General features: G+C 46.0%; 1 protein-coding gene across 2 annotated transcripts in view; it reads left to right on the top strand.

Moving 5' to 3' along the window:
- The window catches only part of UBXN7 (UBX domain protein 7), a 28,555-nt gene extending 21,522 nt beyond the window's left edge, over positions 1-7,033 (top strand). The window contains exon 11 of one of the 2 annotated variants that reach the window (XM_037406358.1): positions 3,213-7,033. In XM_037406358.1, coding sequence (XP_037262255.1) covers positions 3,213-3,374 — 162 coding nt within the window. In that variant the 3' untranslated portion in view covers positions 3,375-7,033. The remainder of the gene's footprint in view (positions 1-3,212) is intronic. The other variant, XM_037406359.1, reaches the window with a different exon arrangement.
- The last annotated feature ends 6,027 nt before the right edge of the window (positions 7,034-13,060 follow it).

Below are 13,060 nucleotides of genomic sequence, written 5' to 3'. Positions count from 1 at the left end.
TATTCCTGATAATCCTGACTTGGGGTTTGACTCCTTTTGTGGACTGCAGTGGTTAAAGGAAGTTAGTCTCAGCGTGTGATTTCCTTTGCTGCCACCTGCTCTATAGTCAGCAGAGGAATTTAGGTGAGTCAAGGTTTATGGGTAAAGATATCTTTTTATGGCAGGGCTGAACAGCCAGCTTTTGTGCTCATGGCGTGTGATCTTTTAAAGCCATTTCAGTCAGATCAAGATTGAGTCTCAGACGCTTCTTTGTGAGCATCATTTCCATGCTGATTTTTTTTCAGTCCTTAGTTGCTTCCATTTTAAAGCTGTCCAGAACTATAAAAAATTTGTTTAAGGAGACAGTTGCACTTCAGAAGTTTTAACTGATGATATGATGTTGCTCTCCCACCAATGGCTGGCTGTTTTTTAAAACTTTTTTTTAATCATTGCATTGTTACCGAGCAAGAGTGCTTCTTTACGCACTGTATCTTCAGGATATGATTATGCTTCCAGTATTACCATAATCCTTCCCCCTGCCCCTGCCAAGCAAAAAAGAAAAGGCAACACTACCTTTTTATAGAAGCAGTTGCTCATTGTGTGCAATTAAGTAAGCTGACTTCAGTCTGTTCGGCAGCACAGCCCTTCATCGCTGACTGGCTGCCCGAGTAACATTCATTTACCAAGTGTAAGGTGGGCAGGAGAGACTGGCCTTTTAATGGGATCGCTCGGAGATGCGGGCAGTAAACTTAACTGAATGACTTTTTAAGTACAATGGTTTGTAAAGGAATTTTGATCATCCTTGTTGCCTGAAAAGGAAGTAAAAACTGCTTACTTTGGTTCCTCATCAGGTACAGGCATTGTAATCTGCAAAGCCTGTTGGACATTGGTCCAGGTAAAAGAGGAGGTTTGGGCAACAGTCTCCTCATACCAAAGGGTTTGTGTGTGGATTTTGATGAATTTGGAAGAAATCTCTGTGCAGGTACTTCCCTGGCTGTTCATGAATGGAATCATTAAATATTGGAAAAGTCCAGGTTGAAAAGAATCCAGGAGATCATCTGGTCTAACCCTCTGAAAAGCAGGGCTGTAGATGAGGTTATCCAGGACCCTCTTGAGCTGAGTCTAGAATACTTAAAGCCAGGGACGTTGTGCCACTTCCCTGGGCAATTTGGTCCAAAATTTAATTTCTGTCATGGTACGTGGTAAAGAATTTCTTCCTTATATCCAGGTGAAATTGCCCCTGGAACAACTTGTGTGTGTTGTTACCGTGCATCTTAGTGAAAGAAGTGTCTTTATCATCTTTGTATTGGAACACTGATGATATTCCCGCCAAGCCTTTTCCTTTATAGGCTGAACAACTCCAAGTCCCTCAACCTTTCTTCATGTACCAAGGCATGTCCTATACTTCCTATACTGGATCCTCTCCAGTTTTTCTTTGTTCCTTTTGCATGTGGAGAGACCAAAACTGAACACAGTATTCCAAGCGTGGCCCAGCAGAGTGGTGTAATTGCATCCCTTGATCCGCTGGCAATACTCCTGTTACACAGTTTGGATTTCCTGTCGCTGCTGCAGGAGCACACCGCAGACTTGTGTTGAGATGAGTTTTGACAGTCTCTCCGTGACAGCCTGGATCTCGTCAAGCAGCAGACTTCCAAGACTCGGAGTTAGGTCGGCACTTGGGTGACTCGATCCCCTCCACCAGCATGCACTGCTTCTCCCTGCTGGTTGTGACCTGCTGAGTAGGACCGGTGGGTCCAGTTTTGTTTGCCGGTGGAACTTCCTTGTCCTCCCCGTTTATTGCCAAGACTTTATATCATTTTCTCAATGGATTTTTTTAAATTTTATTTTTCCAAATGAGAGGAGAGCAGCTGTTTTGCTGCCACAGGTCTCCAGGGTGCTTTATCTTGCAAGTTGCAGTCCTCCCTGTGTTTGTGTCTCACTTCTGGTCATCCCATTCTGTCTGCGCTGCAAGTCATCAGTACTTGCCCTTGCAGTGTTGCTCTCCACATCCTACTCCTTGTCTGCTTATCTTCCCTGATGCAGCAGAACAAGCTGACCTCTTCCTCCAGCTCCTTGCTGTAGGCTGTGGTGGGAGTCTGTATCCTGGGTCATGTCAGCACCGTATGACTGACAGCTTTCCTACCAGGACACAGACACTAAAATGAAGAGCCACCCGAGCTCCTTGTCCGTGAGCTGTGGCAGTAAGTGCCAAGTGCTTGTTTGTAACCACTTTTTTCTGTGTGCTGGGTTGCGGTGGTCCCAAAGTGGCAGCTAAATAGTGAGGGCAAGCTAGTGGAATGGTTAGTACTAGTGGAAGGTTAATACTGCTAGCTTACCTCCTTACACTTAATTTGCTGGCGTAAGTTGCCGACAAAACTATGTCAACTGTATTGTTGGAATGCCCTTATTTTCTCACACTTTGTTTTATTACGTACTAATCGTCTTTTTTTCCCCTCTTTGAAAAGCTACAACTTTTCATTCTGCCTGAGTCTTGCTCTGTTGCTGTATCCCCTGCTGTTCTGCCAAACCCCATTTCTCCATCGCTGTCTATTCATACTTTACACTCTCATCTGCTGTGTTTCCTGATGAGCTTGGGAAGTCTCTGCCGTCGTAGCATGGACATTAGCTCTTCCCGATACGTCTGCTTGTTGGATTTTGAAGCTGATACCTCTTTATCCCAATGCCCTTTATGTCCTGCCCCAATTGCTATTGTAGGCGGAGAAGTCAATTAATTGAAGAAAGCTTTAAAAAACCCCAAAAAATAAAACAACCTCGAACCCTCATGCTTCTTGAAGGCAGGAAAAAAACTGGTAAAAATACTGCATTTATTTTGGTCAGTGCTACCTCACAAAGATGCTTTTTTGGTGGATTTTAGGTTTGGCGTAAGGGTAATGTCTGATAAAGTGAGGGGGCTTCTATTTTGGGGCATTTAAGGATTTTTTTTGGCAAATCTTACTCTACTGTGACTTGAACATGTGATACGGAATTCAACTGACTTAAATGAACTATTATGTATGCTGGTTAAAGAATCAGATAAGGGATCACTTGGCAATTAGTTTTTGTGATTATTCTTACTTTGTGTGGGCCAAATTAGATATTGGAGTAAAAGAGGGTCTATACTACATGCAGAATTTCCTTTGTGATTACAAAGTTCTGTTTTTAAAGGAAAACGGGATTTTTTTTCACATTCTTTTGTGTTGTTTTGACTTACGTGACACTTCTTTGCCTTCTAGGCTCTTGTGAAACATGTCCAGTCAAAAGGATACCCCAATGAACGCTTTGAACTCCTCACCAACTTCCCTCGAAGGAAACTCTCCCACCTGGACTATGAGATCACGTTACAGGAGGCAGGCCTGTGTCCTCAAGAGACTGTCTTTGTGCAGGAAAGGAATTAGCACCGTGGCCTGAGTTCTCCCAGCCTTCCTCCCCTCTCCTTTTTGCCTGGGACACCAACTCGTTAAATATGCAGTTGAGGGTCATAGGATTGCAGTGCTGAAATCAGGCAGGCAGCTGGCTGGTCCTTCTCGCTCTTCTTCCCTTCTGCTCTAGTGACCAAATGAGTGTTCAAAGTTTTATTTTCTTCCTCAGCTTGGGCCCTGCGGAGAGCATTGGGAAGAACATCTTTCCTTTGTTTTCATGGAATAAAGTAAAACAATGATCTGTGTATCCAGTATGCTGGGGCTTGGACTGGCCATAATACACACACCCTTCTTGCTGCTATTCCTAAATCTGTTTAATTTATTTTTGAAAATAGTGTGTGATAAGGCACCGAGTCATCTCTTTGTAAGGAGAGAGTGTAATCTTCAGTACAGTCTTTCCTTTGTTCTGATTCTCTACGCAAAAGGTCTCCATTAACCTTACAGCCTCCTCGGGGGTTTGCTTACCTAGCACTCTGCAAGAACTTGGTTTTGGGGAAGGAGTTGGGTTGAGCTGTGGTGAGATACTTTGCCCCCATCTAATTTAAAGGCTTCTAAATTGCGAGCATGTTTTCCTCCTGCTGTAAATGTTGCCAGTGAACACAGTAAAACAACCAGCCAACTAACCAAAATTCCGCCCCCCCCCCCAACTATACACAGTATGGGATGTACTGCCCAGCCCAGAGGGAACGCTGCGTGTCCGCTGTTGCAGCAGAACTGACTCCTTGGTAGAAGTAGGTGGGGGTGGGGTTTCCATTTGTCCTCTTCCCAACAGCCCCCAAGTGTCTCTCTTTTACTTGCTCTCAGGATTTTGCAAATTAAGATGGAACGTGGCAGGATGCTGTAAAAATCTTGGACTCTCTGGACAACACCTGTCATAAAAAAAAAAAAGACTTGACAGCTAGCTGGCTTGCTTTCCCTCTGCGTGGTGTTTTGTTTTCCCCAGGAGTGGATAGCTTTGCAGGGGTGTTAGAGCACCGACTGCAGCTCAGCAAGACGGCAAGTCCTAAATGGGTTTTCTCTCATTAATTAAAAACATACACAGCCTTGTCAAACTGTGGAACAAATTAGTGCTTTATAAAAAGACTTCACAGTCTGGTGACTTCAGTGCTCTAGGCTGCTTTTTATTCTGTTTTCCTGTTCATCTGCCATCACTTACCTCTAAATCTGGAAGGCTGTATGGAAAGCCCCTCCTTTTTTAGGCTTTGTTTTCGGCTCTGGAAGCCGGCACCAGGCGCCATGCAGGCGTATCCTGCGTGTACGCTGGGCTGTGCGGAGTGCCCTAGTTTTCCGGTGTCTTCTCTAGACGTTGAGCTGGTGATCGGTTGGTGTTACAGTAGGTACCTTAACTTACACGGCCGTCCTTGAGGCTGATGGCAGATTTGTGTATTTACAACTAAGAACTCAGTTCAGCATGCTCTTCATCGGTGAGGAAGAAAGCACGTGAGACCTGCCATAGCTGCCATCTTGTTCTGCAACCGTCAGGTGATCATACTTGTTAAAGAAAAAGACTTAGTGGTCAGAAAGTTAACCATGGACTAAAACTTTTCAAGAAATTTTGCCTTTAATTTTGTATTAGCCTGTATACTTTGGAGTCTTTAAATGTAGGAAATCACAGAAAATGTCTTGCATTCCCCATGGTAATACTAGCTCGCAGCTGTCTTCTGCTCATAATTGAGGTTTTTCATATGATCATACAGTTGTATAAATTGATTTCCCCTCTAAGCAAAAGCTTATTTTGCTTTTCTACTGCAGGATGCAGTATCAGGAAAGCAAAATCTGATTGCAGCATCCTGATCAATGGTTAATGAGAGATCAGATGGCATTTTTCATTTGCAAAGAGACCTTGTTGTGGAGGCTGCTTCCCAGCATTGGAATGTGAATTCCAATGGAACGTGGCAGGATACTGTAACAATCTTGGACTCTCTGGGCAACACCTGTCATAAAAAAAAGACTTGACAGCTAGTTGGCTTTCTTTCCCTCTGCGTGGTGGGGAGGGATGTTGGTGTCTGGTCTGCAAAGCAGCACTGGCACCTCCAGACTGAAGGATGCTTTGTGGTTTTTAGGATAACCGAATTAAACTTGGGCATGCAAGAGCGTGGGACAAAAGGAAACCCTTTCCATGTAGGTCTTAATGCTTCCCTGAGTAGCTTCATCTGTCGAGTTGAAGTAACTCGCTCTGATAGTCTTTGCCTTGAAACTCGTTGCATCTTCTCTGGTTAGCAGGCTGCCAACAGGATGCAGTGCTCGGCACTTGTACAGCCATGGTCCTTTTGCGTCCCTCGGGCAGGCCAGGATGGGAGCGTGCTGACCTTCCCTGCTGTCCTGCCTGTTCTTCCAGCGTAAGGCAGGGAGCCTTTGTGGTTCCAGTGGTTCCTCTTTCGAGTTGTTGCTGGTTGGCTGTGTTTGTGGTGGAGGGCCAACTGGATTTGGGCAGGCTTGGGTTTGTATCTGCTCTGGGAACGTTGTTTCACGTCAATTTTTCTAGCAGTTGAGTTAGACATAGAAAACGGCCCAGGTCTGTTTTATTAGTAGCTTCTCTTCTTCCCCCTGCCCCTCCCCAGTTTGGGTGGGACTAGACTGTGATATGTCGAAGCAATCTGACATAAAATAACAGCTGTATTAGCAGTGGGGAAGAGGGGGGGGCTGCACAGGGGGCAAGAGCCTGAACTTCTTCCATCAGTTCTGCTGCTGGAGAGAGCGCACTGTGCGCTCCCAGTCTGTGACCCATCCTTTCTTACCCCTCTTCCAGAGCAAAGGGTGTGAGCCACGGAGCGGTGGGCAGCTGACAGCTCCTTTCTTCTCTGCTCAGCTCTTGGGAAAGGAGTAACTTTACACTTACCTTGCTATCCAAACCAAATCTAGGAGCCCGAGGTTTTAGTTGCTTTTGTTACGTTCACTGACCTCTCTCACAGGGAAGCAAACATCGCATTTGGCTGCAGCAGGTTTATTTTTAAGCCATCAAGAAACATGCCTCTCAAGCATGGTAAATGGTTTTGGCTGCTGGTGTAATGGAACCAGGAGGTTTTACGCTCTTGCTTAATTTTTATTTTCTTTCCTGAGGCTTTATTTTTTTTTAAAAAAAAAAACTAATCTTTTTATAACCTAACAGAAAAAGAAGAATGTGAAATTGAAGGTTTATGTTGAAAATGGCATTTTGCTTCCATCTCAGTTTCTAGTAGTTTTTTTCTGTTCCAAGAAATTACAAGCCTGGTTTTTGTTTTGTTTCTCTTGTGCAATGTAGGGGTGGGTGGGGTGTCAAGTCTTCTTTTGCTTTGGTTTGTGAGCAGGAGGCAGAGGAAACAACTTTTAAGGAATATGCATCTCTGCATGTGGCTGTTCCTTCTTCCCAACTCAAAACAAAACCAGTGCTGCAGCGTATGCGTCAGTCAGCTGTGCTGCGCTGGCTGAAAGCTGTTAAGAAATGGGACCAGCCAGGATTCAACCTCTTCATATCTTCGTCCATGTTGAAGCCCTTTGGAGTTCGGAGGAATGTTGCTGAAAACATTAAGTTCTGCTTGTGACAGCTTGCAGCAGTGAAGGTGTAAGCTAGTTGGGCTCTGTTGCTAAAGAGCCTTTGTTATAGTTGCTTCTAGGTGTTAATTCTGAAGTTCAAATTGCTTTTGACAAGGTTGGGGGGAAAAAAAGCCTTAAATCTCTGATTGCAGAATAAGATTTTGAAATGTGAAGGACAAAGTAAAAAAAAAAAAAAAAAAAAAGAATCCTCCAAAAGCTGTGGTTTGTGGCTTCCTGTGGATGTTGCTTGGCCACAGTTTGTGTGTTGTGTTGCAAGGACTGCCATGAATTTGAAGGAGCAGAAGTGCATGTAGGCAGTGGAAGTCTTTCCGGGTAGAAAGCTGAAGAGAGCGAACGTGTTTCAAGCTGTAGCTTCTTGCTGCTTGTGGCAAAGTTTCCTTTGCATGTGCTCTTCATCTAACAGTGCTTTGTTTTGGCGTTCAAATGTCTTAACTGTAGCTCACAGTCCAGCCAGTATTCAGAAATGGAAGGCAAAATGAGCACTGGGTTTCCCTGCCAGGTGCTGTTGACACATTTACTGTTGGCTTCCCACTTGTGATCTTTCAGAGGCCCAGAGGAGGATTTCGGGTCTTTCTGATGATACATACCCTTATGCCAAGCTGGTAGGCCAGCTTCAACCTCACAGCATTCCCTTTCGACACACAGAGAGCAGATAAAGGCCATGCCAAACATTTCTGGGTGTACTTGCATTATTTTCATTAAGCTTTGAATTAAGGTCTGCGGTTTTTACTTTTCTGACGTTCGTGGACTGAAGTATGTTGCCCTTCTTGATAAATAAGGTAAGTTGACAACACCAATATTAAAGAAATGTCCATGTGTGTGCCTAACAGCATTGTAAAACATAGTTAGGCGTCTAAAGGTACCATTGTTCCTGGGTGGATTTAAACAGCAATTTTACATCCGCATACTTTCCAGAGCTCACTAGATCTGCTCCCTTGCCATTACAGGAGAGTAACCCCTCTTGTCTGTAAAGCACGTCCGTTGTTCGCTGCTGCAAACAGCTTGTGTTTCATGTGGTCCAATACTTTCGTAGCCTCATTTTTTTAAAGACTACCAAATTTATATACTCACCTGCACCAGCTTATACCAGTTTCCACTTTTACTGGTGCTGTGGTTTGTACCCTTGCAGAAATGGGCAGCTGGTTTTATTACGTTTCAATAAATAAACCTCACTGCTGAAGGGCCTGCCTTCTCAAATTTCTGTTCTTGCCAGAGCACTGAGCTTATTCGCAGGGATTCAAGAGCAACAAGGGCTAAACTAAAAGCGGTTTTCTTTTGGGGGCAAGGCATCACTCAGGCTGCCTTTCGTTAGGTAGCAAATGCTGCAGGGATGCATAAAAGGTGGTATTTGTGTTCTCTAAACATCTAGAAACAGATAACGTAGAGACCCATGTGAGAACGTCTGCGGGAATGGGAAGATGCATGTCATTTCAGGAACTTGCCCCGTAATTTTTAATCCCTTAGTTTTTAGTAAATGTCACAACTTTCTCCTTGTTCAGTCCCTTTCTAGTCAAGTTAGTAAGAATAGGTAGTACTGTATGTCAAGAGGAGAAGGGATAGCAGAGATATGCTTTAGGTGGGTGAAGCAGAAAATCTCAGTCCCGCGAAGGCTGGGTGTGCCTTGTTTAGCGGTTTTGATAGATGGGAGTGCCGCCTCTCCTCTCCTTCCAGCCTTTCTATTTATTTATTTGAACAGGAATTATTTTCTATAAATGGAACAGCTACTGTTGTAGAGGCAAAACAGATGTCATGTGTTGAGCCCTGTGCTGGCGATCTGCACTGTTGGCAATACCGCAGTCGCAGGTTTGGGGTTTGTCTGAACACGTTTGATGACCGGCTTTGGTTGACATCTGCAAAGACCGTCTTGCTGAGGTTTTCTCTGTCCCAACCCAAGATCTTGGCGCAGTTTGGTCATGCTCTGCTAGCTGCTCCTGAGCCGGCGAGGTTAATGGACACCCTTTCTGTGGTGATGTACAGGATGACTTTTATTCCTGTCTCCTCTTGTCCGTGAGATGCTTAGTGTCTGTCTGCTCCCAATAAATATAGCCATGTGTATGTACATACACACACACACACTCATGTTTTTATTCAGAGAATTCGGCACGTAACATCAGTGCCTCAGCTTGGCTCGGTTTTATCTTCTGGTGTTTTACATGGGTATCTTATGAGTGAGTGCAGACGTTTGGGATTCGGTCGGTCTTTGATTACTGTGAGTGTCTGCAGGACAGAGAGAAGCAATTTTCTAACTGCTTGTTACATGGTCCTGAGACCTCAAGCTATAGGAGGATAGACAGTAGATGGAGCAGGGGGGCGAGGTGCTATTTTATAGAACGGATTTATATGAAGAACATCTGAGTAAAACTTGACTCGGAGACATGGTGCCTCATCAGAGACAGCAGACTATAGGAGAGGTGATTTTTTTAAAAATGAGGCAGTTCCCTCTAATTGGTGAACATAACAGTTTCAAAATTAGGACGTTGCCCGTCGGTTTTTACCATAGTCACTTTCTTCAATGACGGTGACTTCATATGGGAGGAGGGAGAGGATTAATTTGGCAGATTTCAGCTCAGTGTGCTGGGAGGGACCAAACTCAAGGAAACCTCTGATCTATATACACAACTGCTGCATTTTTTTATAAATATATGTAAATGTCCTATTGTAATATTTGATCCTGGAAATAAAACTGTTTTCAGTAGCTTTCTTCATCTCTTGGTTTTTGGGTTTGGGTGGTTGGTTTGGGGTTTTTTGTTGTTTTTTTAATTCTGATGAAAGTCTGTCCCTGCATTATATGGAGAGTTTTGAGTTTTTCCTGAAGTTTATTGGGGTAGAAGGAAAGAAAATCAAGCCGAGCTCCCTCTGCGTGTGTATCTGACTTTTCAATAAAATTGTCGGGTTGGGTGCTCAGCTTTTTCCTTTGCCTCCTGGCCTGTGAGTCTCGCCTTGGCAGAGTAGGTCCAGGTGCCATAGCTGCTGTTGAACCCCTGGGAAAGTTTGTGATCTTCCTATCCAGGCTGTGGCAGCTTTTATTTGCGTCGACTCTACAAAACAAGTAGTAGAAGCTGCAGCTCAGCTGGAGAAGCCGCAGCGCGTGCTGGTTTAGATACCAGCTCCGGGTGCGCACAGGCAGCAGGGACAGGGCTTGCCTGGGCTGGGAGCCCGTCTGCAGCGCGGTGCCGGGCGTCGGGAGCTGTGGATTGCAGCGAGCTGCTTGCTTCGCACGAGAAAGCTTCAGCCCGCTCCAGAGGTTACAAAACCTTGAAGTGAGACAAACTTGGGGTACCTTGTTTGGAAAAATACCTTTATGAAAATGAATAAAAAGACAGGAATAGGATTTTCCGTCCTTCCCAATGGAAGAGCGGGGAAAGTGTGGCTTTTTATTCTGAACTGTCGATGTCTTTCTGGTACAGGGGTTGTCAAGACGGAGCCTCTAACTTCAGGAATTGTCTTTTTGGCTTCTTGGGGTGTTCCTGTGATGGCCTCCTGTGAAATGCCAACGAACAGAGTCCCTTCTGGACGAGTCCTTGGCAGGTACAGTGGGGAAACAAGCTTCAGAGGAGTGATCACAGGTCATCCCCGCGGTCCTGCCCGGAACTCTCCAGAAAGTTACGGAACAGGGTGACTGACTATGCCAGCAGTCATGCCACATTCAACATTCAAGGAGTTCATTGGGACTCCTTTCCAGTGTGCCTTGGAGAGGAGGGCAGATGTGCTTGCTTCGCCTTATCCCAACCCAAAGCTTCCTCAAAGGAGGTTGTCCAGGTTCCGTGGTTAATGCCCCCTCCAGAGGCTCCGACCCCCAGGGGAGCCCAGGAGAAGGCAGTTGGTCTAGTCTCCTTCCCAGGAGTATCTTGGAAGTGACTTTCTCTTCAGTTTTTGGTGTGTGTGCCTCTCCTTCTCGCCAAGTTAATCGGACAGTTCTAGTTTCTGTGACGAGGACTTGCCGTGCTCCTCTCAAGGCCGGAAAGCAGCCTGATCTCTTTGTGCAGCTGAGGAAAATATTTCCCATTCCAGCTGAGTCGGAAATAGTTTTTCATCACAGTCCACAGATCAAGGACCTACAGGACAGGCCCAAGATACCTCTTGTTTTTATCCTTTTCCTTTCTGCAGACCCCTTCCAACTTGTCACTGGGTTGGTTTATCCCATCTGAAGTGTTAAATCAGGTGAAATTCTTCGGGAAGCTAAAGCAAATGCTGTGTTGTCTAGCAGCATTGTGTTGTATTTCTTCAGTTGGAGTTCTAGCCCCAAACTCCGTGCAGGGCTTGTCTAAGGGCGTCACTGTTGGCCATGAACGTGCCTGCACCCGAGCTGGGAGAAGTCTTAGCTAACTGGTGGCAGAAACAGATTTGCAGATGCTACTGGGAGGAGTGGGAGAGACCACTGAACCATGCTGAGCATCCTCCAGACAGGATGGAGCTGGAGGTTGGTTTGGTGCAGAATGATCTGATCGTGCCAATTCAGACTCAACGCAGCCTCTCTGATGCTCCTCGAAGCCAAACCACTCGTGATCCCTGGCCTGCCACGCGCTTTCCCCAGCCCCAGAGGAGTTCGGGCCGGCAAAGAGCAGGGGAGCGTGGCTACCAGAGCGGCTGCAGGGCTTATAAAAAGCTCAGAAAGAGCCATCGCCAAACGTGACCCGCAATCTGTGGACCAGAGCGCAGAACCTCTGAGTGCAACGGGGTGAAGTGGCACGAGAGAACTGGGGTGAGGGCGGCCAGGCCCTGCCCGGCTGCGCTGCGGTGACAGGCGGCGTTAGCAGGACCGTGCCGAGCCAGCGTCACTTGGCCTGGCACCACGCGGTGCAGCCGGCTACTCGCTGGAGCTGCCGTGCTGAGGCTTCTGTGTGAGAAAGGGAAGCATGCAGCTGCTCACGGTGCTCGGGAAGCTGCGCGGGGTTAAAATTAGCCTTTTATTATTATTCCTATTATGGACTCGGTCTGGGCTGGGTGTAAGGGGAAGATCAGTGATCCCGGGGAAGAGATTCACCCTGACGTTCGCGCTGGATGGCATGGGGAGATGATTGACCAGATCATGTGTGTGGCAACGTGGGAAGCTCAGGTTGCCGTGACGTAGAGAGGGCACAAGATGAGGTTGCAACACATTTTCTTCCAACAGAGTGAAAAACACTTCCTCTCTGTCAAGCTAAAAAAGAAACAACCCAAAAAACAGGAGAGGAAGGAAAACCTGGATTGTTCTCAGCAGCCTGCTGTCTGACATGTTTTGCTTTGCTGCTGGCTGCTTTTTAGAGACCAATTTGTCTCATTTAACAATAAAATGGGGGTTTGTGTGCTGGTGCAAACTGATTTTTCCTTCAGGGGAACTACCGTTATTCACATAATCTGTTTCTCTCAGCTTATTTTTTTCCTAGAAAAACGGAATTGGTTGATGTAACCCAGCCTCACCCGTTCATCTTTTTCCATGTGGCCCTCAAAGGCTCCATCTCCATTTTCTATCTCTTCCAGCAGACGGGCGTGCTGTGCTTAGCACAGGTTTTACGTTCCTGACACTCCTGTACTCGTTGCTTTGAAAGCAGCAAAAGCCACTTTGAAACTTGTTGGCAAATGCTACTCGTGTGTTACCCGAGGTACAGCAAGTTGGGTGACAACCCAAAAGGTAGCACTCCAGTTGCTTCTTTTTTTTTTATTATTTACTGTATTGGAGCAAGGCTGTATCAGGGTTATAAGAAAACTGCGGTTATGCTTTGTCTCCTGCGGCTGTTGCAGACAGGGAAGGTGACATCCCAAGCAGCTGATGTGCCTCAGGTCCTCATGATAAGCGCACGAGGAACATGAACCTTCTCCCAACTCTTTTTTTTTTGAGAAGGTTCTTTTGCCTTTATGGCCCGTGAGCAATCCTCTTTGCTTTTGCTGCCTGCAGCTCCTCTGCCATAAAAATCACCCCATTATTGCCACTTTTTGTACTACAGCTTCCCTGTCTCCTGTTCTCAGGCACAGTGGTCGTGTTCTCCCGGTGCTGTTCCTGTCACGGAGCTGCTACAGTCAGACCTTCTGGATGGAGACAGGGGAGCTCCCCCGCTACGTGCCAGCTGCCAGCCGTGGGCACCCCACACAGGACTTTGCAATGCTGGTGTCTGACTTGCAGTAGTTAAGATATCCAGAAATAACTGCTC

Source organism: Falco rusticolus, chromosome 13 (genome assembly GCF_015220075.1).
Source record: "Falco rusticolus isolate bFalRus1 chromosome 13, bFalRus1.pri, whole genome shotgun sequence".
In the NCBI taxonomy this organism is placed as follows: domain Eukaryota; kingdom Metazoa; phylum Chordata; class Aves; order Falconiformes; family Falconidae; genus Falco; species Falco rusticolus.
Note: the sequence above shows the minus strand (reverse complement) of the source record. Positions and strands in the feature narration are given on the sequence as shown.